Genomic DNA, 25,464 nt, shown 5'->3' on the forward strand with positions numbered 1-25,464 from the left:
CATGCAAGATCTCACCTTGTGGAGTTGCAATGATCATGAGAACGGTGAGGAATCAGCCCAGAACTACATGGGAGGAGCTTGTCAATGATCTCAAGGCAGCTGGGACCATAGTCACCAAGAAAACAATTGGTAACACACTACGCCGTGAAGGACTGAAATCCTGCAGCGCCCGCAAGGTCTCCCCTGCTCAAGAAAGCACATATACAGGGCCGTCTGAAGTTTGCCAATGAACATCTGAATGATTCAGAGGAGAACTGGGTGAAAGTGTTGTGGTCAGATGAGACCAAAATCGAGCTCTTTGGCATCAACTCAACTCGCCGTGTTTGGAGGAGGAGGAATGCTGCCTATGACCCCAAGAACACCATCCCCACCATCAAACATGGAGGTGGAAACATTATGCTTTGGGGGTGTTTTTCTGCTAAAGGGACAGGACAACTTCACCGCATCAAAGGGACGATGGACGGGGCTATGTACCGTCAAATCTTGGGTGAGAACCTCCTTCCCTCAGCCAGGGCATTGAAAATGGGTCGTGGATGGGTATTCCAGCATGACAATGACCCAAAACACGGCCAAGGCAACAAAGGAGTGGCTCAAGAAGAAGCACATTAAGGTCCTTGAGTGGCCTAGCCAGCCTCCAGACCTTAATCCCATAGAAAATCTGTGGAGGGAGCTGAAGGTTCGAGTTGCCAAACGTCAGCCTCGAAACCTTAATGACTTGGAGAAGATCTGCAAAGAGGAGTGGAACAAAATCCCTCCTGAGATGTCTGCAAACCTGGTGGCCAACTACAAGAAACGTCTGACCTCTGATTGCCAACAAGGGTTTTGCCACCAAGTACTAAGTCATTTCTGTTTTTAGTTTCCAGAAAATAACTGAAGCAGAGGTTCTAGCTGCCCTGTGTGCCATTGATACTAAGAAATCCTTAGGCGCTGACAATTTAGACCCGTACTTACTTAAGTGTGCTGCACCTATCATTGCTGGTTCAGTGACACACATTTTTTATCTAACATTAAGCACAGGAAATATCCCTAAGGTGTGGAAAGCAGCTTTTGTTCTGCCATTACATAAGGGAGGTGACGGTAGTGATTTGGATAACTATCGACCCATCTCTAGGCTCCCTTGTCTGGCAAAGATCCTAGAATCTATAGTCAACAAACAGTTACAATCTTTTCTTTCTGTTAACAGTATTTTTAGCCCCAATCAATCTGGTTTTAGATCTAAATACAGTACCACATCGGTCACTATGCATGTTGTAAATGATATTGCAAATGCCTTAGATGATAGAAAGCACTGTGCTGCGTTGTTTGTAGATTTGTCAAAAGCTTTTGACACTGTAGACCATGCTATCCTTTTGAGTAAGCTGTCATCTATAGGACTGGGCACTGATGCCTGTCGATGGTCTTATGACTATTTTAAAGATAGAACTCAGGCCGTCATGGTCGACGGGGTCAAGTCTGACCCCTTACAGTTACTTAAAGGGGTCCCTCAGGGTTCAATAATTGGCCCACTATTGTTCTCACTTTATATAAACAACATTGGTGATGATGTCAGATATTGTAAATTCCATTTATATGCAGATGACACAGTGATGTACTCTATTGCTCCAACAGCGGACCAAGCTTTAATGCAGTTGGAGTCTGATTTTAGGATACTACAGGGGTCTCTTTTACAGCTTAAACTTGTTTTAAACGCGAAGAAAACAAATGTCATGTTTTTTTCTAGGTCTAAACTCTCAATTAGAAACACTTTTGTAATCACTAGCTTGGATGGTACTGAATTGGGAAAAAAGCTCAAATTCAAGATATGGTTCCTTTACAGAAACAGGGCTTGTCTGTCCTCCGTAAATAGAAAACAAATTGTGCAGGCTACTTTTATGTCCGTTTTAGATTATGGTGATATTATCTATATGTATGCATCGGTAAACACATTAAAACCACTGGATGCTATTTACCATTGTGCACTCAGGTTTATCACGGGTGATAGTTACAAAACTCATCACTGTATCCTATATCAACATGTGGGTTGGGCCTCTATCTGTGAGGCGAGAGCAACATGCTCTCTTGTTTATTTATAAAGCACTTCTTTTAAAACTACCTCCATATATATCATCATTAATTTCCACTAGATATACTAATTTTAAAACCAGATCACAGATGTGGATTACATTAGAGACTCCTGTGGTCTCCACAGAGTTGGGTAGGACTGCCTTCAGTTCCTTTGCACCTTATTTATGGAACAAACTGCAGATCCAACTTAAGTTAGACACTCGTGTCCCTTGCCCATTTAAAAAATGTTATGGAGGATCAATATGATGTTGTCTGTGATTGTTTCTGTTGAATTGTGTTTTTTGTTTTGTATGTTTGAAATGTTCTTGTCTGTATGTCTAAAACTGTACATGTCAACATGTTTACACAGGGCACAGCCGTAAAAGAGATCCAGGTCTCAGTCTGTTTTTCCCTGTTAAAATAAAGATAAAAAAATAAACATGTTTTGCAGAGGAGTCAAATACTCATTTCCCTCATTAAAATGCAAATCAATTTATAACTTTTGACATGCGATTTTCTGGATTTTTTTGTTGTTATTCTGTCTCTCACTGTTCAAATAAACCTACCATTAAAATTATAGACTGATCATGTCTTTGTCAGTGGGCAAACGTACAAAATCAGCAGGGGATGAAATACTTTTTTCCCTCACTGTAGCTCCATTTCGTTTCTGTTTTATCCTGAAAAACTACCCAGTCCTTAACAATTCCATCCAAGCATACGCATAACATGATGCAGCCACCACTATGCTTGAAAATATGGAGAGTAGTACTCCGAAATGTATTGTATTGGATTTGAACCAAACATAACACTTTGTATTCAGGACTAAAAATTGAATTGCTTTGCCAGATTTTTTGAAGTATTACTTTAGTGCCTTGTTGCAAACATGATGCATGTTTTGGAATATTTATATTCTGTACAGGCTCCCTTCTTTCGAATCTGTCAATTAGGTTAGTATTGTGGAGAAACTACAATGTTGTTGATCCATCCTCAGTTTTCTCTTATCACAGCCATTAAACTCTGTAACTGTTTTAAAGTCACCATTGGCCTCATGGTGAAATCCCTGAACGGTTACCTTCCTCTCTGGCAACTGAGGTAGGTAGGACGCCTGGATCTTTGTAGTGACAAAGTGTAATGAATGTTCAAAAGGAAATTATTAAATGTCTGCTTTTTAAAAATGTTTACCCATCTGCCAATAGGTGCCCTTCTTTGTGAGGCATTGGAAAACCTCCCTGGTGTTTGTGGTTGAATCTGTGTTTGAAATTCACTGCTAGACTGAGGGACCTTACAATTATATTTATGTGCAGGGTACAGAGATGAGGTAGTCATTCAAAAATCATGTTAAACACTATTATTGCACACAGAGTGAACCCATGAAACGTATGTGACTTGTTAAGCACATTTGTACTCCTGAACTTATTTAGGCTTGTCATAAGAAAGGGGTTGAATACTTATTGACTCAAGACATTTCAGCTTTTCATTTTTAATTAATTTGTTAAAATTTCTAAAAACATAATTCCACTTTGACATTATGGGGTATTGTGTGTAGGCCATTTAACATTAAGGCTTTAACACAAGAAAATGTGGAAAAAGTAAAGGGGTGTGAATACTTTCTGAAGGCACTGTAGTAGTAGAGTGGCTCAAAGCTTAGTCAGTGGTCGCGTTCCAGGACGACTACATTGCAGAAGTTGCATTGCATCAAGTAATGATTGCATGCCATGTCATCGACTGCGCAGTCGGGCATCAGATTGCTAGCTGATGTGGTTAGCTGATATTTTAAACACCTATCCAGGCATTGTGAGATGTGGCATACTTCTGAAATGTAGTCAACCTGGAACGTGGCCAGTGTGTACGACCCGCAATGCTGCACTCTCTGCTGGTTAGGCCTACTGTACGTGTGTAAGGATTAGGTCCTCGTGCTTCAGATCTTGGCCGATCAAGCTGACGGAAAGGAACTGATGATCCAATGAGTAACTAAACTCCTGCTTTATCCCGAGGAAGGCGTGACAGGGAGGACCTGAGGACACTGATCTATGGTCAGTTTTAACATTTTACTCCATAGTGTTTAAGAATAGGATTCATGGAGGGTGAACTGATCCTAAATCTGTGCCTAAGGGCAATTTCTACCTTACGATGAGGTAGTGTCAAGGGGGGGTCAGCAGCACCCACACAGATCATAAATACAGCCACATAGTTGTGCCTGGTACACCACTGTTACCTGCAGCTGACCCTACACGTCCAGCACCATAACTGCAGGTCAGTCATCCTGCCCAAGTGGCATTTCTACTGTATAGGTCAGGTGTGGGGAAGAAGATGGGTGGTTAAGCATGTTTGTGTAGCAATTATAAAGTAGCTATGATACGATGCAGCAACTTCCCTAGATTGGTATTGAGAAATGAGAGATAGAAAATTGGGTTGATGATGTCATATGATGGGTGTTTTTAGAACTACAATGCTGGGGGCTTTAAACTGTTTTCAGCAGCCATTTTGTGTTTTATTGTGATGACACTGATAGACTGAGTCAGATTTTTATCTATACCTGCAGATATTGAATAGAGATGGCCGCCAATCAAACATCAGACCTTATTTGATTATCTGTCAGTCAGCCGCATTTGTAGTAACAATGTAATTTCTTCTGTAGATTTCAGAGACAAAAACCATGAGCCCCAAACATGTTATCTTCAAGAAACTCTCCCGTGATAAGTCGGTGAGTATCCCTCTTCAGGCCAGCAAAGACATTACACCAGTTGTCAAAACAAAACGTGTTCATTTTTGTTTTATCTTATCCATCTGCCTGTGCTTGGCATCTATGTCCGTGTGTTTTTTGCTCCTGTTTATTTTTCTGTATTTGCAAGCAACCTAGGCTATGTGCAGGGCCGTTTGTCATTACCATTGGTAAAGTCTCAGGTCTGTTTCTGGCATAGGTGGGGGTGTACATGGCCAAGAGGGACTTTGTGGATCACTGTGACTCTATCGATCCTGTTGGTGAGTGTGTGACCGAGAAACAAAACAATTTCAGGGAAGGGAGGGACTTGCTTCTATTTGGATCTTTGTGCCTTGTGCTGTTGTCATGCTCAAGGGCTATTTTTCTCCCCTGTATCAATCAGATGGAGTTGTGCTGATCGACCCTGTACAGGTCAAAGGAAAGAAAGGTTGGTTTTTCAACATTTGAACTGAATGTCAGCTTTTTAAATTAGGAATGAAGAGGGGCCAGGAGTTTTCCCTGACCATATGATTTCACTATAGGAAAACCCCTGGGCCCTAGTTATAGCCTATGAATAGGGCCCCAAGTTTTTCCTAGTAAGGTTACATTGGCCCTAGGAATGAATGTAACTGTCTATGAAAAAGCAGTGAAAACATTGTTCTTTACTTCTTGTGCCCCGTAGTGTTTGTCATGCTGTCCTGCACGTTCCGGTATGGCAGAGATGACATGGACGTGATGGGCGTGGCCTTCCGCAGGGACATCTTTCTGACCACCCGCCAGATGTACCCCGAACTGCAGGACAAGGAAAGGAGCATACACACCAAGATGCAGGAGAAACTACTGCACAAGCTGGGAGACAATGCCATTCCCTTCTTCTTTGAGGTGACTGAGTGCAGACACATACTGTCCCCTAGGTACAGATCTAGGATCAGGTACCCTTCCCCAAATCCTAATCTTAACCATTAGTGGGGAAAATGCAAAACTGACCCAAGATCACATCTAGGGACAACTTCACCCTACACCGCAGACACACAGTACACAGAGGCGTCATGCCCATAGAGGGCACAGAGGCTCGTGCCCTCTCAGATTTGTCCTGTTAATTTTTTTCCAAATATTAAAGCCAGACTCAGTACGTGCAAAATAAAATAAAGAATTTTAGATTTATGTTTATATCTCTCAAATAAGAGATATTACGTCTTAATCTTGTCACGATCGTCTAAAGGAGCGGACCAATACGCAGCGCGTGGAGTGAACATGATGACTTTATTAAATAAAGCACAACACGAGAAAACAAAACAAATGACGATACGTGAAGTCCTCTGACACCGACAGAAACATAGAAACACTGGAACAATAACCCACAAAACAAAGGAGAAAACACACAGAATATATATGGCTCCCAATCAGAGATAACGAGCCGACAGCTGACACTCGTTACCTCCGATTGGGAGTCATATGACTAAACAAGCACAAAACCCAAACATAGAAATGAAACAACTAGATCCCCAACATAGAAATACCCTCAAACAAACGAAAATGAACAACCCTGGCTCAAATATCAAAGTCTATGGAGCCAGAGTGTCACAGTACCCCCCCCTAAAGGTGCGAACTCCGGGCGCACCAACATCAGGACTAGGGGAGGGTCTGGGTGGGCGTCTGTCCACGGTGGCGGCTCTGGCCCCGGTCGTGATCCCCACCCCACCACAGTCACAACCTGCTTCGGTAGCCTCCTCCCAATGACCACCCTCCAACTAACCCCACCTGGACTAAGGGGCAACACCGGACTAAGGGGCAGCATCGGCCTAAGGGGCAGCACCGGGATAAGGGGCAGCACCGGGATAAGGGGCAGCACCGGGACAAGGGGCAGCACCGGGCTAAGGGGCAGCACCGGACTAAGGGGCAGCACCGGACTACGGGGCAGTACCGGACTAAGGGGCAGTACCGGACTAAGGGGCAGTACCAGGCTAAGGGACAGCACCAGGATAAGGGACAGCACCAGGATAAGGAGCAACACCGAGCTAAGGGGCAGCACCTGACTAAATGGCGGATCCTGGCTGGCTGGCTCTGGCGGATCCTGGCTGGCTGGCGGATCCTGGCTGGACGGCTCTGACGGATCCCGGCTGGACGGCTCTGGCGGATCCCGGCTGGACGGCTCTGGCGGATCCTGGCTGGACGGCTCTGGCGGATCCTGGCTGGACGGCTCATGGCTGGCTGACGGATCTGGCTGCTCATGGCTGGCTAACGGATCTGGCTGCTCATGGCTGGCTGACGGATCTGGCTGCTCATGGCTGGCTGACGGATCTGGCTGCTCATGGCTGGCTGACGGATCTGGCTGCTCATGGCTGGCTGACGGATCTGGCTGCTCATGGCTGGCTGACGGATCTGGCTGCTCATGGCTGGCTGACGGATCTGGCTGCTCATGGCCGACTGACGGATCTGGCTGATCCTGTCTGGCGGAAGGCTCTGGCTGATCCTGTCTGGCAGAAGGCTCTGGCTGATCCTGTCTGGCAGAAGGCTCTGGCTGATCCTGTCTGGCAGAAGGCTCTGGCTGATCCTGTCTGGCGGAAGGCTCTGGCTGATCCTGTCTGGCGGAAGGCTCTAGCGGCTCCGGTCTGGCGGACGGCTCTGATGGCTCATGGCAGACGGGCGGCTTTGCAGGCTTTGGGCAGACGGGCAGTTCAGGCCCCGTTGGGCAGACGGCAGACTCTGGCCGTCTGAGGCGCATCGTAGGCCTGGTGCGTGGTGCCGGAACAGGAGGTACCGGGCTGAGGACACGCATCTCAGGGCTAGTGCGGGGAGAAGCAACAGGGCATGCTGGACCCTGGGGACGCACCGTAGGCCTGATGCGTGGTGCCGGAACTGGAGGTACCGGGCTGAGGACACGCATCTCAGGGCTAGTGCGGGAAGCAGCAACAGGGCATGCTTGGCCCTGGGGACGCACCGCAGGCCTGATGCGTGGTGCCGGAACTGGAGGTACCGGGCTGAGGACACGCATCTCAGGGCTAGTGCGGGGAGTCGGAACAGGGCATGCTGGACCCTGGGGACTCCCATAACGCCTAGTGCGGGGAGCCGGAACAGGGCATGCTGGACCCTGGGGACTCACCTCACGCCTAGTGCGGAGAGCAGGAACAGGCCGGGCTGGGCTGGCGACGCGCACCGTATCCCTGGTGCGAGTGGCCGGAACAGGCCGGGCCGGGCTGGCGAAGCGCACCGTATCCCTGGTGCGTGGAGTAGGAACAGGCCGGGCTGGGCTGGCGAAGCGCACCGTATCCCTGGTGCGTGGAGTAGGAACAGGCCGGGCTGAGCTGGCGACGCGCACCGTATCCCTGGTGCGAGTGGCCGGAACAGGCCGGGCCGGGCTGGCGACGCGCACCGCATCCCTGGTGCGAGTGGCCGGAATAGGCCGGACCGGACTGGCGTAGCACACCGTGGACCTGGTGCTTGGAGTAGGAACAGGCCGGTCCGTACCGGGAACACACACCACTGGCCTCAACCGAGGATCAGGAACGGGCCGGACCGGACTGGCAACACACATCAGTCCTTCACGCCGTGCCACACACACTTCCCTCCTTCCACTCGCCAATGGCTCCCGTACTCCGTTAGCCTTCTCTCCTTTTCTCCCTGTGGCAGCCTCCTGCTGCCCAGCTGCCCAAGCCATGTGCCCCCCCCAAAAAATTTCTTGGGGTTGCCTCTCGTCCTTCCGACGAAAAACCTGCTGCCGCCGTTGCTCCTCTCGTCGTCGCCTCTCCACCGTCTCGCTCCATGGTCGGCGATCCATACCGTCCAGGATCTCCTCCCAAGTCCAGGACCCTTTACCGTCCAACAGTTCCTCCCATGTCCAGACCCTTTGCTCCTGGACGCGCTGCTTGGTCCTTTTATGGTGGGTTATTCTGTCACGAACGTCTAAAGGAGCGGACCAATACGCAGCGCGTGGAGTGAACATGATGACTTTATTAAATAAAGCACAACACGAGAAAACAAAACAAATGACGATACGTGAAGTCCTCTGACACCGACAGAAACATAGAAACACTGGAACAATAACCCACAAAACAAAGGAGAAAACACACAGAATATATATGGCTCCCAATCAGAGATAACGAGCCGACAGCTGACACTCGTTACCTCCGATTGGGAGTCATATGACTAAACAAGCACAAAACCCAAACATAGAAATGAAACAACTAGATCCCCAACATAGAAATACCCTCAAACAAACGAAAATGAACAACCCTGGCTCAAATATCAAAGTCTATGGAGCCAGAGTGTCACAAATTTGACTTATTCAGTGCTTTGACACCACAGCACTAGGAATATCAGAGCTTTTTTCAATTTTCCCCCGTTCAGGTATGTTTACATTTTGCAGCTGATTTCTCAGCCAGGCGACGTGATGATGTAGGGCTCGAGTGTAGCCAAGATGTAATCTCGCTCACGCGCTGAGAGATTTTTACAACTCAACTGTCATACTTCCATAGTGCTGTTTCACCAGGTCAAATTTCTGGTACAGGCAAATGTACTTTGCATATAAAGTTGATCCTGATTCTTGAATGAATATGCTGCCTGAACATGGCACACATAGCCCTATCATGTGCCTGAACCAGCTCCTGGTTGGGTGGTGGTGAAATGTTAGGGAGAAGGCCAAGATTCCTTGGGATACTGGCTACACGAGGGATGATCCTTGGCATTCCTGCGTTGGATGCCAACCTGCTTGCAGCTCAGGGATGTAACTGTAGGGTTTTGGGGTCTTCTTCGCAAGCACTGTCCCTCTTTTGAACTTTAGTAGCTGAGGATTTGGAACACAGAACAGCAAAGAAAGAGTAATCAGTATTACAGTATCAAGATATAACCAATAGGCAGTAAAATGTGCTGCTGCACTGAACAAGTTCGGGCAGGTTCTGACGGAGATGTACATGATACTCTGCATGCGCAGAACAGGCGAGTGCCAGAACGGCAGGGAAACAGGAATCACTTACATCTAGTTTCCACACACTGTCGCCCCATCCGACGATACCCCCGGACAGGGCCAACCAGGCAGGATATAACCCCACCCACTTTGCCAAAGCACAGCCCCCACACCACTAGAGGGATATCAACAGACCACCAACTTACTACCCTGAGACAAGACTGAGTATAGCCCACAAAGATCTCCTCCACCGCACAAGCTCAATGGGGTGCAAAACCGGACAGGAAGATTACGTCTGTGACTCAACCCACTCAAGTTGAGTATAGCGCAAAAAAGCCTGGCACGACGTGACGCACCCCTCCTAGGGACCGCATGGAAGAGCACTAGTGGTCCTCTGTAGCTCAATTGGTAGAGCATGGTGCTTGTAACGCCAGGGTAGTGGGTTCGATCCCCAGGACCACCCATACGTAAAAATGTATGTACACATGACTGTAAGTCGCTTTGGATAAAAGCGTCTGCTAAATGGCATATTAGTAAGCCAGTGACTCAGCCCCCGTAATAGGGTCAGAGGCAGAGAATCCCAGTGGAGAGAGGGCAGCCGGCCAGGCAGAGACAGCAAGGGCGGTTCTTCATTCCAGTGCCTTGCCATTCACCTTTGCACCCCTGGGCCAGACTACTTTCAATCATAGGACCTACTGAAGAGATGAGTCTTCAGTAAAGACTTAAAGGTCGAGATCGAGTCTGTGTCTTTCACACGGATAGGCAGACCATTCCATAAAAATCTAGCTCTATAGGAGAAAGCCCTGCCTCCAGTTGTTTGCTTAGAAATTCTAGGGACGTCTTGTGACCGTAGCGTACGTGTAGGTTTGTACGGCAGGACCAAATCGGAGAGATAGGTAGGAGCAAGCCCATGTAATGCTTTGTAGGTTAGCAGTAAAACCTTGAAAATCGGCCCTAGCCTTAACAGGAAGCCAGTGTAGAGAAGCTAGCACTTGAGTAATATGCAATAATTTATTGGTTCTAGTCAAGATTCTAGCAGCCGTATTTAGCACTAACTAAATATTATTTAGTGTTTTATCTGGGTAGCTGGAGCGTAGAGCATTGCAGTAGTCAAATCTAGAAGTGAAAAAAGCATGGATTAGCTTCTGCATCATTTTTGGACAAAAGGTTTCAGATCTTTGCAATGTTAAGAAGACGCAAAAAAGCTTCCCTTTCTTGATATGTTCGTCAAAAGACAGATCAGGGTCCAGAGTAACGCCAAGGTCCTTTACAGTTTTATTTGAGATGACTGTACAACCATCAAGATTAATTGTCAGATCAAACAGCATATCTCTTTGTTTCTTAGGACCTAGAACTAGCATCTCTGGTTTGTCCGAGTTTAAAAGTAAAACATTTGCGGCCATCCACTTCCTTATGTCTGAAACACAGGCAATTTTGGGGCTTCACCATGTTTCATCAAAATGTACAGCTGTGTGTCATCCGCATAGCAGTGAAAGTTGACATTATGTTTCCAAATGACATCACCAAGAGGTGAAAACAATAGTGGTCCTAAAACGGAACCTTGAGGAACACCATCCACAGAGACTAACTGATATCTTTCTGACAAATAAGATCTAAACCAGGCAAGAACTTGTCCTTGTAGACCAATTAGGGTTTCCATTCTCTCCAAAAGAATGTGGTGATTGATGGTGTCAAAAGCGGCACTAAGGTCTAGGAGCACGAGGACAGATGCAGAGCCTTGGTCTGAAGCCCTTAAAAGATAATTTACCACCTTCACGAGTGCAGTCTCAGTACTATGACGGGGTCTAAAACCAGACTGAAGCATTTTGTATACATTATTTGTCTTCAGGAAGGTAGTGAGTTGCTGCGCAACAGCTTTTTCTAAAATGTTTGAGAGGAATGGGAGATTTGATATAGGCCGATCGTTTTTTACATTTTCCGGGTCAAAGTTCGGCTTTTTCAAGAGAGGCTATATTACTGCCACTTTTAGTGAGTTTGGTACACATCCGGAGGATAGGGAGACATTTATTGTGTTCAACATAGGAGGGCCAAGCACAGGAAGTAGTTCTTTCAGTAGTTTAGTTGGAATAGGGTCCAGTATGCAGCTGGAAGGTTTAAATCAAATCAAATCAAATTTGATTGGCCACATGCGCCGAATACACATTACAGTGAAATGCTTACTTACAGCCCTTAACCAACAGTGCGTGTATTTTTAATAAAAAAGTAGAATAAAACAAAAAAGTGTTGAGAAAAAAAAGAGCAGAAGTAAAATAAAATAACAGTAGGGAGGCTATATATACACAGGGGGGTACCGGTGCAGAGTCAATGTGAGGTAGTTGAGGTAGTTGAAGTAATATGTACATGTGGGTAGAGTTAAAGTGACTATGCATAAATAATTAACAGAGTAGCAGCAGCGTAAAAAGATGGGGTGGGGGGGGCGGTGCAAATAGTCCGGGTAGCCATGATTAGCTGTTCAGGAGTCTTATGGCTTGGGGGTAGAAGCTGTTGAGAAGTCTTTTGGACCTAGACTTGGCACTCCGGTACCGCTTGCCGTGCGGTAGCAGAGAGAACAGTCTATGACTAGGGTGGCTGGAGTCTTTGACAATTTTGAGGGCCTTCCTCTGACACCGCCTGGTATAGAGGTCCTGGATGGCAGGAAGCTTGGCCCCAGTGATGTACTGGGCCGTACGTACTACCCTCTGTAGTGCCTTGCGGTCAGAGGCCAAGCAGTTGCCATACCAGGCGGTGATGCAACCAGTCAGGATGCTCTCGATGGTGCAGCTGTATAATTTTTTGAGGATCTGAGGACCCATGCCAAATCTTTTCAGTCTCCTGAGGGGGAATAGGCTTTGTCGTGCCCTCTTAATGACTGTCTTGGTGTGTTTGGACCATGATAGTTTGTTGGTGATGTGGACACCAAGGAACTTGAAGCTCTCAACCTGTTCCACTACAGCCTCATCGATGAGAATGGGGGCGTGCTCAGTCCTCTTTTTTCCCCCTGTAGTCCACAATCATCTCCTTTGTCCATGACTATTTTCGTGAATGTGTCGAGAGATACAGGATAAGAAAACTTGAGTGTCTCCATTGATCCTAGGTCCTGGCAGTTCTGTTCAGACTCAGGACAACTGAGCTTTGGAGAAATACGCAGATTCAAAGAGGAGTCCGTAATTTGCTTTCTAATGATCATAATAATTTAGTCGAAGAAGTTCATTAATTCATCACTGCTGAAGTGAAAGCTATCCTCTCTTGGGGAATGCTGCTTTTTAGTTCGCTTTTCAACAGTATAAAAAATACTTATTCTCCTCAATTACGTTGGAAAAGTAGGCTGATCGAGCAGCAGTGAGGGCTCTTCGATATTGCACGATGCTGTCTTTCCAAGCTAGTCGGAAGACTTTCTGTTTGGTGGAGCACCATTTCCGTTCCAATTTTCTGGAAGCTTGCTTCAGGGCTCCTTTTCAGGGTATTTTCTGTATACCAAGGAGCTCATTTCTTGAGACAAATATTTTTGGTTTTTAGGGGTGTGACTGCATCTAGGCTATTACAAAAGGTTAAATTTAGATCCTCAGTTAGGTGGTTAACTGATTTTTGTCCTTTGGTAGGTGGGTGGAGTCTGGAAGGGCATCTAGGAATCTTTGGGTTGTCCGAGAATTTATAGCATGGCTTTTGATAATCCTTGGTTTGGGTCTGAGCAGATTATTTGTTGCGATTGCAAATGTAATAAAATGGTGGTCTGATAGTCCAGGATTATGAGGAAAAACATTTAGATTCACACTATTTATTCCACGGGACAGGACTAGATCCAGGGTATGACTGTGGCAATGCGTAGGTCCGGAGACATGTTGGACAAAACCCACTGAGTCGATGATGGTCCGAAAGCCTTTTGGAGTGGGTCTGTGGACTTTTCCATGTGAATATTGAAATCACCAAACATTTGAATATTATCTGCCATGACTACAAGGTCCGATAGGAATTCAGGGAACTCAGTGAGGAACGCTGTATACGGCCCAGGAGGCCTGTAAACAGTAGCTATAAAAAGTGATTGAGTAGGCTGCATAGATTTCATGACTAGAAGCTCAACAGACGAAAACGCAGATTATTTTTTGTTGAAATTTGCTGTCGTAAATGTTAGCCAATCACATCAAGTTTATGATCAGTGATTAGTTCATTGGCTGCCTTGGAAGTGAGGGATCTAACATTAAGTAGCCCTATTTTGAGATGTGAGATATTATCACAATCTCATTCAATAATGACAGGAATGGAGGAAGTCTTTATTCCAGTGAGATTGCTAAGGCGTACACCGCCATGTTTAGTTTTGCCCAACCTAGATCGAGGCACAGACACGGTGTCAATTGGGAAAGCTGAGCTGACTACACTGACTGTGCTAGTGGCAGACTGCCTGGCCTACACCCTCTCTCATTGTGGAGCTAGAGGATTTAGAGCCGTCTATGTTGATAGATAAGATGAGAGCACCCCTCCAGCTTGGATGGAGTCAGTCACTCCTCAACAGGCCAGGTTTGGTCCTGTTTGTGGGGGAGTCCAAGAAAGAGGGCCAGTTATCTACAAATTCTATCTTTTGGGAGAGGCAGAAAACAGTTTTCAACCAGTGATTGAGTTGTGCGAGTCTGCTGTAGAGCTCATGACTCCCCCTAACTGGGAGAGGGCCAGAGACAACTACTCGATGCCGACACATCTTTCTAGCTAAGTTACACGCTGAAGTTATGTTGCACTTGGTGACCTCTGACTGTTTCATCCTAACATCGTTGGTGCCGATGTGGATAACAATATCCCTATAACATCTACACTCACCAGTTTTAGTCTCAGCCAGCACAATCTTCAGATTCGGCTTTACGTCGGTGGCCCTGCCCCCTGGTAAACAATGTATGATTGCTGGATGATTATTTTTAAGTCTAATATTGCAGGTAATGGAGTCGCCAATGACTAGGATTTTCAATTTGTCAGAGCTAATGGTGGGAGGCTTCGGCGACTCAGACTCCGTAACAGATGGAGGAGAGACCTGAGAAGGCTCGGTCTCTGACTCCGACTCATTGCTTAATGGGGAGAACCGGTTGAAATTTTCTGTCGGCTGAATGAGCAACACCGGTTGAGCATGCCGACAGCATTTCTTTCCAGAAGCCTTGAGAAAATTGTCCGGCTGCGGGGACTGTGTGGGGGGAATTTATACTACTATCTGTACTTACTGGTGGCGTAGACGCTGTTTCGTCCTTTCCTACACTTAAATTGCCCTTGCCTAACGATTGCGTCTAAAGCTGGGCTTGCAACTCGGCTATCCTCACCATAAGGCGATAGTTCACCTGCATATTCTTATTGCATCGCGTTAATGTTACTATTTAGCTTTTTCGGCTGGTGGAACTCCTGTAGAACTATGTCAAGAAAGCGTCCGGGGTCAAAAAGTTGAATGAAAAAAGTTGAGTGAGGAAAAAATTAAGACGTTGGTAAATTTGTTGTTAAATTGTTAAATGCAGAGTTTTGATTAAACGGTTATTAAAAGTAAAAACGTCACAAAAGTTCTCAAGGGGGAGGAGTCCCAGAGATTGCTCTTCTTGCTGGCATACATCATAATTTGATTCTGGAATGCCTCCAGCTCTGCAGTTGACCTGAGAAAAGCATCACAATTAGCCTTATGTGTGTCGTCTGATTTACAGTACCTAAAAGCCAGGTATTTGGGGATATTGTTAAGCCACCTCTTGTTGAGCACAATTTCAGTCAGAGGATTTTTCTCAAAATGCATACTACCGCGCTCCGAGCAAGCCAATTGGAGCACGGGAGGGTCGGAGTATGAGTCTAAATCAAAGTATGCAAAACAGAGCACGGAGGGTACTTCTCGAATGTGTACTCCATTTGGACATATTTTGAAGCATGCATCGATGCAAGCTTCAACGGAAAGTATTAAAGAAATATGACGCAACCACGTAAAAAATTAGCCACAATTTTGTGAATTCAATGGCGGCCATTATTTGAGCTGAAGCGACAGAAAATACACACCTCGGAATGAAATGTTGCCTATTCACGTCATATGTTGCCTGTCTACAATATTTTATCTTAATATGTTAATAAATACATGCTGTGTTAATTTTGGCATGTTTACCTGCAACACTTAACAAAGAGATGCAGTTAGTTTCAGAATGGGTGGCAAGGAATAAGTTAGAAATATTGGGGACTAAAACTAAAAGCATTGTATTTGGGACAAATCATTCACTAAACCCTAAACCTCAACTAAATCTTGTAATGAATAATGTGGAAATTGAGCAAGTTGAGGTGACTAAACTGCTTGGAGTAACCCTGAATTGTAAACTGTCATGGTTGTTGATCCCCAAGTTCAGAACACACTATGGGAGGTGCACAGTACTACATAGAGCCATGACTACATGGAACTCTATTCCACATCAGGCAACTGATGCAAACAATAGAAGCAGATTAAAAAAAAAACAGCGGGGACTGTGAAGAGAAACACACACAGGTATGCATTAGCACACGGGCGCTAGCACACGTACTCTACACACGTACATTGTAATACTGTTGTATGGTGGTATCATACATTTTGTGTTGTAGATACAGTGGCTTGCGAAAGTATTCACCCCCCTTGACATTTTTCCTATTTTGTTGCCTTACAACCTGGAATTAAAATTGTTTTTTGGGGGGGTTTGTATCATTTGATTTACACAACATGCCTACCACTTTGAAGATGCAAAATATTTTTTCTTGTGAAACAAACAAGAAATAAGACAAATAAAACGGAGAACTTGAGCGTGCATAACTATTCACCCCCCCCCCCCCCCCCTTAAACTAGTCCAGATACTCCAATCTCCGCTGTGGAGCTTTGCAGCTCCTTCAGGGTTATCTTTGGTCTCTTTGTTGCCTCTCTAATTAATGCCCTCCTTGTTGTGGTGCCACATTCTTTCCATTTTTTTAATAATGGATTTAAATGGTGCTCGGATATTTTTTTATAACCCGACCCTGATCTGTACTTCTCCACAACTTTGTCCTTGACCTGTTTGGAGAGCTCCTTGGTCTTCATGGTGCCGCTTGCTTGGTGGTGCCCCTTGCTTAGTGGTGTTGCAGACTCCTTGGCCTTTCAGAACAGGTGTGTATATATACACACAGAGATCATGTGACACTTAGATTGCACACAGGTGGACTTTATTTAACTAATTATGTGACTTCTGAAGGTAATTGGTTGCACCAGATCTTATTTAGGGGCTTCATAGCAAAGGGGGTGAATACATATGCACGCACCACTTTTCCGTTATTTTTTTTTGAAACAAGTAATTTTTTTCATTTCACTTGCAAACTATTACAAACTACAAAGGGAAGCACAGCCACGAGCTTCCCAGTGACACAAGCCTACCAGACGAGCTAAATTACTTATATGCTCGCTTCTAATCAATTAACACTGAAACATGCATGAGAGCATCAGCTGTTCCGGATGACTGTGTGATCACGCTCTCCGTAGCTGATGTGAGTAAGACCTTTAAATAGGTCAACATTCACAAGGCCGCAGGGCCAGACGGATTACCAGGACGTGTACTCCGAGCATGCGCTGACCAACTGGTAAGTGTCTTCACTGACATTTTCAACCTCTCCCTGTCTGAGTCTTTAATACCAACATGTTTCAAGCAGACCACCATAGTCCCTGTGCCCAAGAACACTAAAGTAACCTGCCTAAATGACTACCGACCCGTAGCACTCACGTCTGTAGTCATGAAGTGCTTTGAAAGGCTGGTCATGGCTCACATCAACACCATTATCCCAGAAACCCTAGACCCACTCCAATTTGCATATCGCCAACAGATCCACAGATGATGCAATCTCTATTGCGCTCCACACTGCCCTTTCACACCTGGACAAAAGGAACACCTATGTGAGAATGCTATTAATTGACCTACAGCTCAGCATTCAACACCATAGTACCCTCAAAGCGCATCACAAAGCTAAGGAACATGTGACTAAACATCTCCCTCTGCAACTGGATCCTGGACTTCCTGACGGGCCGCCCCCAGGTGGTAAGGGTAGGTAACAACACATCGACCACGCTGATCCTCAACACGGGGGCCCCTCAGGGGTGCGTGCTCAGTAACCTCCTGTACTCCCTGTTCACCCATGACTGCATGACCAGGCACGACTCCAAAACCATCATTAAGTTTGCCGATGACACAACAGTGGTAGGCCTGATCACCGACAACAACGAGACAGCCTATAGGGAGGAGGTCAGAGACCTGGCTGTGTGGTGCCAGGACAACAACCTCTCCCTCAACGTGATCAAGACAAAGGAGTTGATTATGAACTACAGTAAAAAGAAGAGGACCGAGCACGCCCCCATTCTCATCGACGGGGCTGTAGTGGAGCAGGTTGAGAGCTTCAAGTTCCTTGGCGTCCACATCACCAACAAACTAACATGGTCCAAGCACACCAAGACAGTCGTGAAGAGGGCACGACAAAACCTATTCCCCCTAAGGAGACTGAAAATATTTGGCATGGGTCCTCAGATCCTCAAAAGGTTCTACAGCTGCACCATCGAGAGCATCCTGACTGGTTGCATCACCGCCTGGTATGGCAACTGCTCGGCCTCTGACCGCAAGGCACTTCAGAGGGTAGTGCATACGGCCCAGTACATCACTGGGGCCAAGCTTCCTGCCATCCAGGACCTCTATACCAGGCGGTGTAAGAGGAAGACCCTAGAAATTGTCAAAGACTCCAGCCACCCTAGTCATAGACTGTTCTCTCTGCTACTGCACGACAAGTGGTACTGGAGCGCCAAGTCTAGGTCCAAGAGGCTTCTAAACAGCTTCTACCCCCAAGCCATAAGACTCCTGAACATCTAATCAAATTGCTACCCAGACTATTTGCATTGCCCCCCCCCCCCCCTTTTACACTGCTGCTACTCTCTGTTTATTATCTATGCATAGTCACTTTAATAACTCTACCTACATGTACATATTACCTCAATTACCTTGACTAAACGTTGCCCCCGCACATTGACTCGGTACCGGTACCCCCTGTATATAGCCTCGCTATTGTTATTTTTACTGCGGGTCTTTAATTATTTGTTACTTTTATTTCGTATTATTTTATATTGTATTTTTTTGTGATTTCTTTTGGTATTCTTTCTTAAAACTGCATTGTTGGTTAAGGGCTTGTAAGTAAGCATTTCACTGTAAGGTCTACACCTGTTGTATTCGGCGCATGTGACAATTTTATTTTATTTGATTCACCAATTTGGACTATTTTGTGTATGTCCATTACATGAAATCCAAATAAAAATCAATTTAAATTACAGGTTGTAATGCTACAAAATAGGAAAAACGCCAAGGGGGATGAATACTTTTGCAAGGCACTGTATGTAGTGGTATAAAATAGTACATCATATAACATAACATTGTTATCTTTTGTTTTGATGTGTAATATAAGTGCCTTAATGTGTTTGGACCCCAGGAAGAGTAGCTGCTGCCTTGGCAGCAGCTAATGGGGATCCCTAATAAATACAAATACAAATACGTACTGTAGATCGCAAGCCCATAATAAGTCAACAGGGCTAACTGGCTAGCTACCACTGTTAGCTAGCCAGATAGCCATGAAGAATTGTTATCTATATACCCACAAATAATTGACATCTATCTTGCCTAATATTCATTTTAGGTCATTTTTGAATGTTAAACTCTGGTTAGCTACATTATTATAGCTAGCTGATAGTTATGAAGTAAAACGTTTGCTTTGTGTATATCTTGTTTCGTCTATTGTTGCCATTGTCCTGGCTGGAAGAAGGTCCAGTGAATGGGGATATGAAGCGTGAGGTAATACAGTAGGGGCAGTGCGAGTGCTTCTCAAATGTCATGTTTTATTCTTCCTCCACAATCTCATCCTCACAAGAACGTACTCAAGAGAACGTCGTCTGAGAATGCATTCGGAGCATGAGTGTGTGGAGCTAGAATGCATATTGAGGAACACCCAGAGTCTTGTGGGCTGCTGAACCTCTCTCTATCCATGACTCAGCTAAACTGTCATGCTGACAGCTGCCAAAGGCCCATTCGTGTTCCCCTACAACATGGTGCAGGATGCCTCTCCACATGTTCTACAACAGTGAAAACCATTTATCAGTAACCATTTACTACACAATAGCCTGCCATGTGATTAATCCCTGTAATGACAGTGCTGAAATTACGGTCAAGTATGATACCAGCCATTACAAATATAAATTACAAATCATCCAATAGTTGGATTTTCTTAGTGCCACAGTATTTCACTTACAATGAACTCTTCAATTACGGTCAAGTATGATACCAGCCATTACAAATATAAATTACAAATATAAATCATCCAATAGTTGGATTTATATTTATATCTTACAGCACCACCAGAAGTGGTTAACAATGTCCTTACTCCACTGGAGAAGGATGGAGTACCCTGCCTCCTGCCCAGCCTTTTTTGAGAGAATGTTTTGAGAGGGGGTTAAGACAATTCTCTCAATTAGGCATTTCAGTTGAAACATGAAGTAAAAGATAACAAGCAAATTGGGGATTGCATAACTTCCTCAATATAACTAACTTACAGCATACATATTTTTGCCCAAGTTCTTTACCCCATGCCACATATCAAGCGAGTGCTTCACTTTGTAGATGCATGTTGTCCAACAATGTCATCTTTGCACAGCACCTGATACTTGTCGGTAATTTGTGACATTTCATCATCCTCCAATGTAAATCCTGTGTCTTCAGAGTGATGATGATCAAGCTCTGGGCTCCCGAGTGGCGCAGCGGTCTAAGGCACTGCATCTCAGCTTGAGGCGTCACTCCAGACCCCCTGGTTCGATTCCAGGCTGTATCACAACCGGCCGTGATTGGGAGTCCCATAGGGCAGCGCACAATTGGCCCAGAGTCGTCCGGGTTTGGCCGGTGTAGGCCGTCATTGTAAATAAGAATTTGTTCTTAACTGACTTGCCTAGTTAAATAAAGGTTAAATTAAAAATTAAAAAATTAAAAGCACAGACTGATCGAGGCTAAGGACTGGGAGTAATTGCACCTCCTTTGCTAAGGCACTGTCAGTTCTACAAATATTGGAGTAAAGAAAACAAGCTAATATTTTGGATTCTGAAGGGGTACGACATTTGAAGTAAGCTCATAAGTTAATTTTAATAAGGAAAGCATTTACTCAATCAGTAGGTCTGTAATGTTCAAAAAACAAACATGGTTTTGAGACCTACCTCAGACCAAAAGGAGGGATGTAGTCATCAGAGCTGTCCTTCTCCGATGTCACTTCCTCATCCGATGGTATCCAACTGTCGTCTGACACATCCTCTTCCATGTCCTCTTCTGATGGCTTCCTGGTGTCCTAATCAATTCTACAAGAAATAGCAGAATAATGAAAAGGGTGCATGAGTTGATAATCACATACGGTTCAAATAGCAATTAGAACAGGCCTGTCCTCCCTTTGGACCATTTGTTACAAATTAATAGACTGTAGTTGTAGGAGACCATTCGGAGTATCCAAAAAGTTACAATAGCAAGCTACAAAATTAAATGTACTTGCACACAGTTGATGAGACTGTTGTACTGATGATATTGGCAGTGTTTGTGTCACCAATAGTAATTTGGTTCATACTTATGTGAAAAAGAATGATAGTAATCAGTATTCGGCATTGTATCATAGGCCAACAGAATGTATATATTTGATTGAAAGGTTCATATTCTGCAAGTTTTCTAAAATACATTTGTATTTGTATTTATTACGGATCCCCATTAGCTGCTGCTAAGGCAGCAGCTACTCTTCCTGGGGTCTGGCAAAATTAAGGCAGTTACACTTTTTTTTTAAACATTACAATACATTCATAACAGATTTCACAACACACTAAGTGTGTGCCCTTAGGCCCCTACTCCACTACCACATATCTACAACACAAAATACGTGTATGTATAGTGCGTATGTTATCATGTGTGTGTATACATGTGTCTGCGCCTATGTCACAGTCCCCGCTGTTCCATAAGGTGTATTTTTATCTGTTTTTTAAATCTGATTCTACTGCTTGCATCAGTTACCTGATGTGGAATAGAGTTCCATGTAGTCATGGCTCTATGTAGTACTGTGCGCCTCCCATAGTCTGTTCTGGACTTGGGGACTGTGAAGAGACCTCTGGTGGCGTATGCATGGGTGTCTGAGTTGTGTGCTAGTTGTTTTAAACAGACAGCTCGTGCTTTCAACATGTCAATACCTCTCACAAATACAAGTAGTGATGAAGTCAAATCTCTCTGTGTACGTCAAAGGGCCAGCCGTGCTGCCCTGTTCTGAGCCAAATGCAATTTTCGTAAGTCACTCTTTGTGGTACCTGACCACACAACTGAACAGTAGTCCAGGTGAGACAAAACTAGAGCCTGTAGGACCTGCCTTGTTGATTGTGCTGTTAAGAAGGCAGAGCAGCACTTTATTATGGACAGACTTCTCCCCATCTTAGCTACTGTTGTATCAATATGTTTTGACCATGACAGTTTACAATCCAGGGTTACTCCAAGCAGTTTAGTCACCACAACTTGCTCAATTTCCACATTATTTATTACAATATTTAGTTAAGGTTTAGGGTTTAGTGAATGATTTGTTCCAAATACAATGCTTTTAGTTTTAGAAATATTTAGGACTAACTTATTCCTTGCCACCCATTATGAAACTAACTGCAGCTCTTTAAGTGTTGCAGTCATTTCAGTAGCTGACGTGTATAGCGTTGAGTCATCCGCATACATCGACACACTGGCTTTACTCAAGGCCAGTTGCATGTCGTTATTAAAGATTGAAAAAAGTAAGGGGCCTAGACAGCTGCCCTGGGAAATTCATGATTTTACCTGGATTATGTTGGAGAGGCTTCAGGGGGTGTAAAGACATAACACATACGTTTTTCCAGCAGCAGACTATGATCGATAATGTCAAAAGCCGCACGGAAGTCTGACAAAACAGCCCCCACAATCTTTTTATCATCAATTTCTCTCAGCCAATCATCAGTCATTTGTGTAAGTGCTGTGCTTGTTGAATGTCCTTCCTTATAAGCGTGCTGAAAGTCAGTTGTCAATTTGTTTACTGTAAAATAGCATTGTATCTGGTCAAACACCATTTTCCCCAAAACTTTACTAAGGGTTGGTAACAGGCTGATTGGTCGGCTATTTGAGCCAGTAAAAGGTGCTTTACTATTCTTAGCTAGCGGAATGACTTTTGATTCCCTCCAGGCCTGAGGGCACACACTTTCTAGTAGGCTTAAATTGAAGATATGGCAAATAGGAGTGGCAATATAGTCCGCTATTATCCTCAGTAATTTTATATATACAGTGGGGAAAAAAAGTATTTAGTCAGCCACCAATTGTGCAAGTTCTCCCACTTAAAAAGATGAGAGAGGCCTGTAATTTTCATCATAGGTACACGTCAACTATGACAGACAAATTGAGAAAAAGAATCCCAGAAAATCACATTGTAGGATTTTTAATGAATTTATTTGCAAATTATGGTGGAAAATAAGTATTTGGTCACCTACAAACAAGCAAGATTTCTGGCTCTCACAGACCTGTAACAACTTCTTTAAGAGGCTCCTCTGTCCTCCACTCGTTACCTGTATTAATGGCACCTGTTTGAACTTGTTATCAGTATAAAAGACACCTGTCCACAACCTCAAACAGTCACACTCCAAACTCCACTATGGCCAAGACCAAAGAGCTGTCAAAGGACACCAGAAACAAAATTGTAGACCTGCACCAGGCTGGGAAGACTGAATCTGCAATAGGTAAGCAGCTTGGTTTGAAGAAATCAACTGTGGGAGCAATTATTAGGAAATGGAAGACATACAAGTCCACTGATAATCTCCCTCGATCTGGGGCTCCACGCAAGATCTCACCCCGTGGGGTCAAAATGATCACAAGAACGGTGAGCAAAAATCCCAGAACCACACGGGGGGACCTAGTGAATGACCTGCAGAGAGCTGGGACCAAAGTAACAAAGCCTACCATCAGTAACACACTACGCCGCCAGGGACTCAAATCCTGCAGTGCCAGACGTGTCCCCCTGCTTAAGCCAGTACATGTCCAGGCCCGTCTGAAGTTTGCTAGAGTGCATTTGGATGATCCAGAAGAGGATTGGGAGAATGTCATACGGTCAGATGAAACCAAAATATAACTTTTTGGTAAAAACTCAACTCGTCGTGTTTGGAGGACAAAGAATGCTGAGTTGCATCCAAAGAACACCATACCTACTGTGAAGCATGGGGGTGGAAACATCATGCTTTGGGGCTGTTTTTCTGCAAAGGGACCAGGACGACTGATCTGTGTAAAGGAAAGAATGAATGGGGCCATGTATCGTGAGATTTTGAGTGAAAACCTCCTTCCATCAGCAAGGGCATTGAAGATGAAACGTGGCTGGTTCTTTCAGCATGACAATGATCCCAAGCACACCGCCCGGGCAACGAAGGAGTGGCTTCGTAAGAAGCATTTCAAGGTCCTGGAGTGGCCTAGCCAGTCTCCAGATCTCAACCCCATAGAAAATATTTGGAGGGAGTTGAAAGTCCATGTTGCCCAGCGACAGCCCCAAAACATCACTGCTCTAGAGGAGATCTGCATGGAGGAATGGGCCAAAATACCAGCAACAGTGTGTGAAAACCTTGTGAAGACTTACAGAAAACGTTTGACCTGTGTCATTGCCAACAAAGGGTATATAACAAAGTATTGAGAAACTTTTGTTATTGACCAGATACTTATTTTCCACCATAATTTGCAAATAAATTCATAAAAAATCCTACAATGTGATTTTTGGAGAAAAAAAATCTCATTTTGTCTGTCATAGTTGACGTGTACCTATGATGAAAATTACAGGCCTCTCTCATCTTTTTAAGTGGGAGAACTTGCACAATTGGTGGCTGACTAAATACTTTTTTTCCCCACTGTAAGTTGTCAAACCCCGGTGGCTTGTCATTGTTGATAGATAACGAAAAAAAATTCACCTCTTCCACTCTCCCTTTATGGAATTCAAAAGTACAATTCTTGTCTTTCATAATTTGGTCAGATATACTTGGATGTGTAGTGTCAGCGTTTGTTGCTGGCATGTCATGCCTAAGTTTGCTAATCTTGCCAATGAAAAAAAACATTAAAGTAGTTGGCAATATCAGTCGGTTTTGTGATGAATGAGCCATCTGATTCAATGAATGATGGAGCTGAGTTTGCCTTTTTTCCCAAAATGTCATTGAAGGTGCGCCAAAGGTTTTTACTATCATTCTTTATGTCATTTATCTTTGTTTCATAGTGTAGTTTCCTCTTTTCTATTCAGTTTAGTCACATGATTTCTCAATTTGCAGAACGTTTGCCAATCGGTTGTGCAGGCAAACTTATTTGCCATTACTTTTGCCTCATCCCTCTCAACCATACAATTTTTCAATTCCTCATCAGTCCACGGGGATTTAATAGTTTTTACAGTTGTTTTCTTAATGGGTGCATGCTTATTAGTAACTGGGATAAGCAATTTCATAAATGTGTGAATGGGGCCATGTATCGTGAGATTTTGAGTGAAAACCTCCTTCCATCAGCAAGGGCATTGAAGATGAAACGTGGCTGGGTCTTTCAGCATGACAATGATCCCAAACACACCGCCCGGGCAACGAAGGAGTGGCTTCGTAAGAAGCATTTCAAGGTCCTGGAGTGGCCTAGCCAGTCTCCAGATCTCAACCCCATAGAAAATCTTTGGAGGGAGTTGAATGTCCGTGTTGCCCAGCGACAGCCCCAAAACATCACTGCTCTAGAGGAGATCTGCATGGAGGAATGGGCCAAAATACCAGCAACAGTGTGTG

General features: G+C 44.7%; 1 protein-coding gene across 1 annotated transcript in view; it reads left to right on the plus strand.

Moving 5' to 3' along the window:
• Positions 1-4,699: 4,699 nt before the first annotated feature.
• Positions 4,700-25,464, plus strand: part of LOC311105679 (S-arrestin-like) — a gene marked incomplete at both ends in the record, with an annotated part of 41,509 nt that continues 20,744 nt past the window's right edge. The window contains 4 exons of the mRNA XM_084147896.1: positions 4,700-4,747; positions 4,965-5,025; positions 5,148-5,192; positions 5,427-5,626. Of these exons, the coding sequence (XP_084004022.1) occupies positions 4,700-4,747; positions 4,965-5,025; positions 5,148-5,192; positions 5,427-5,626 (354 nt within the window). The remainder of the gene's footprint in view (positions 4,748-4,964; positions 5,026-5,147; positions 5,193-5,426; positions 5,627-25,464) is intronic.

The sequence above is a fragment of the Coregonus lavaretus genome (assembly GCF_964263955.1).
Source record: "Coregonus lavaretus genome assembly, chromosome: 30".
Taxonomy (NCBI): domain Eukaryota; kingdom Metazoa; phylum Chordata; class Actinopteri; order Salmoniformes; family Salmonidae; genus Coregonus; species Coregonus lavaretus.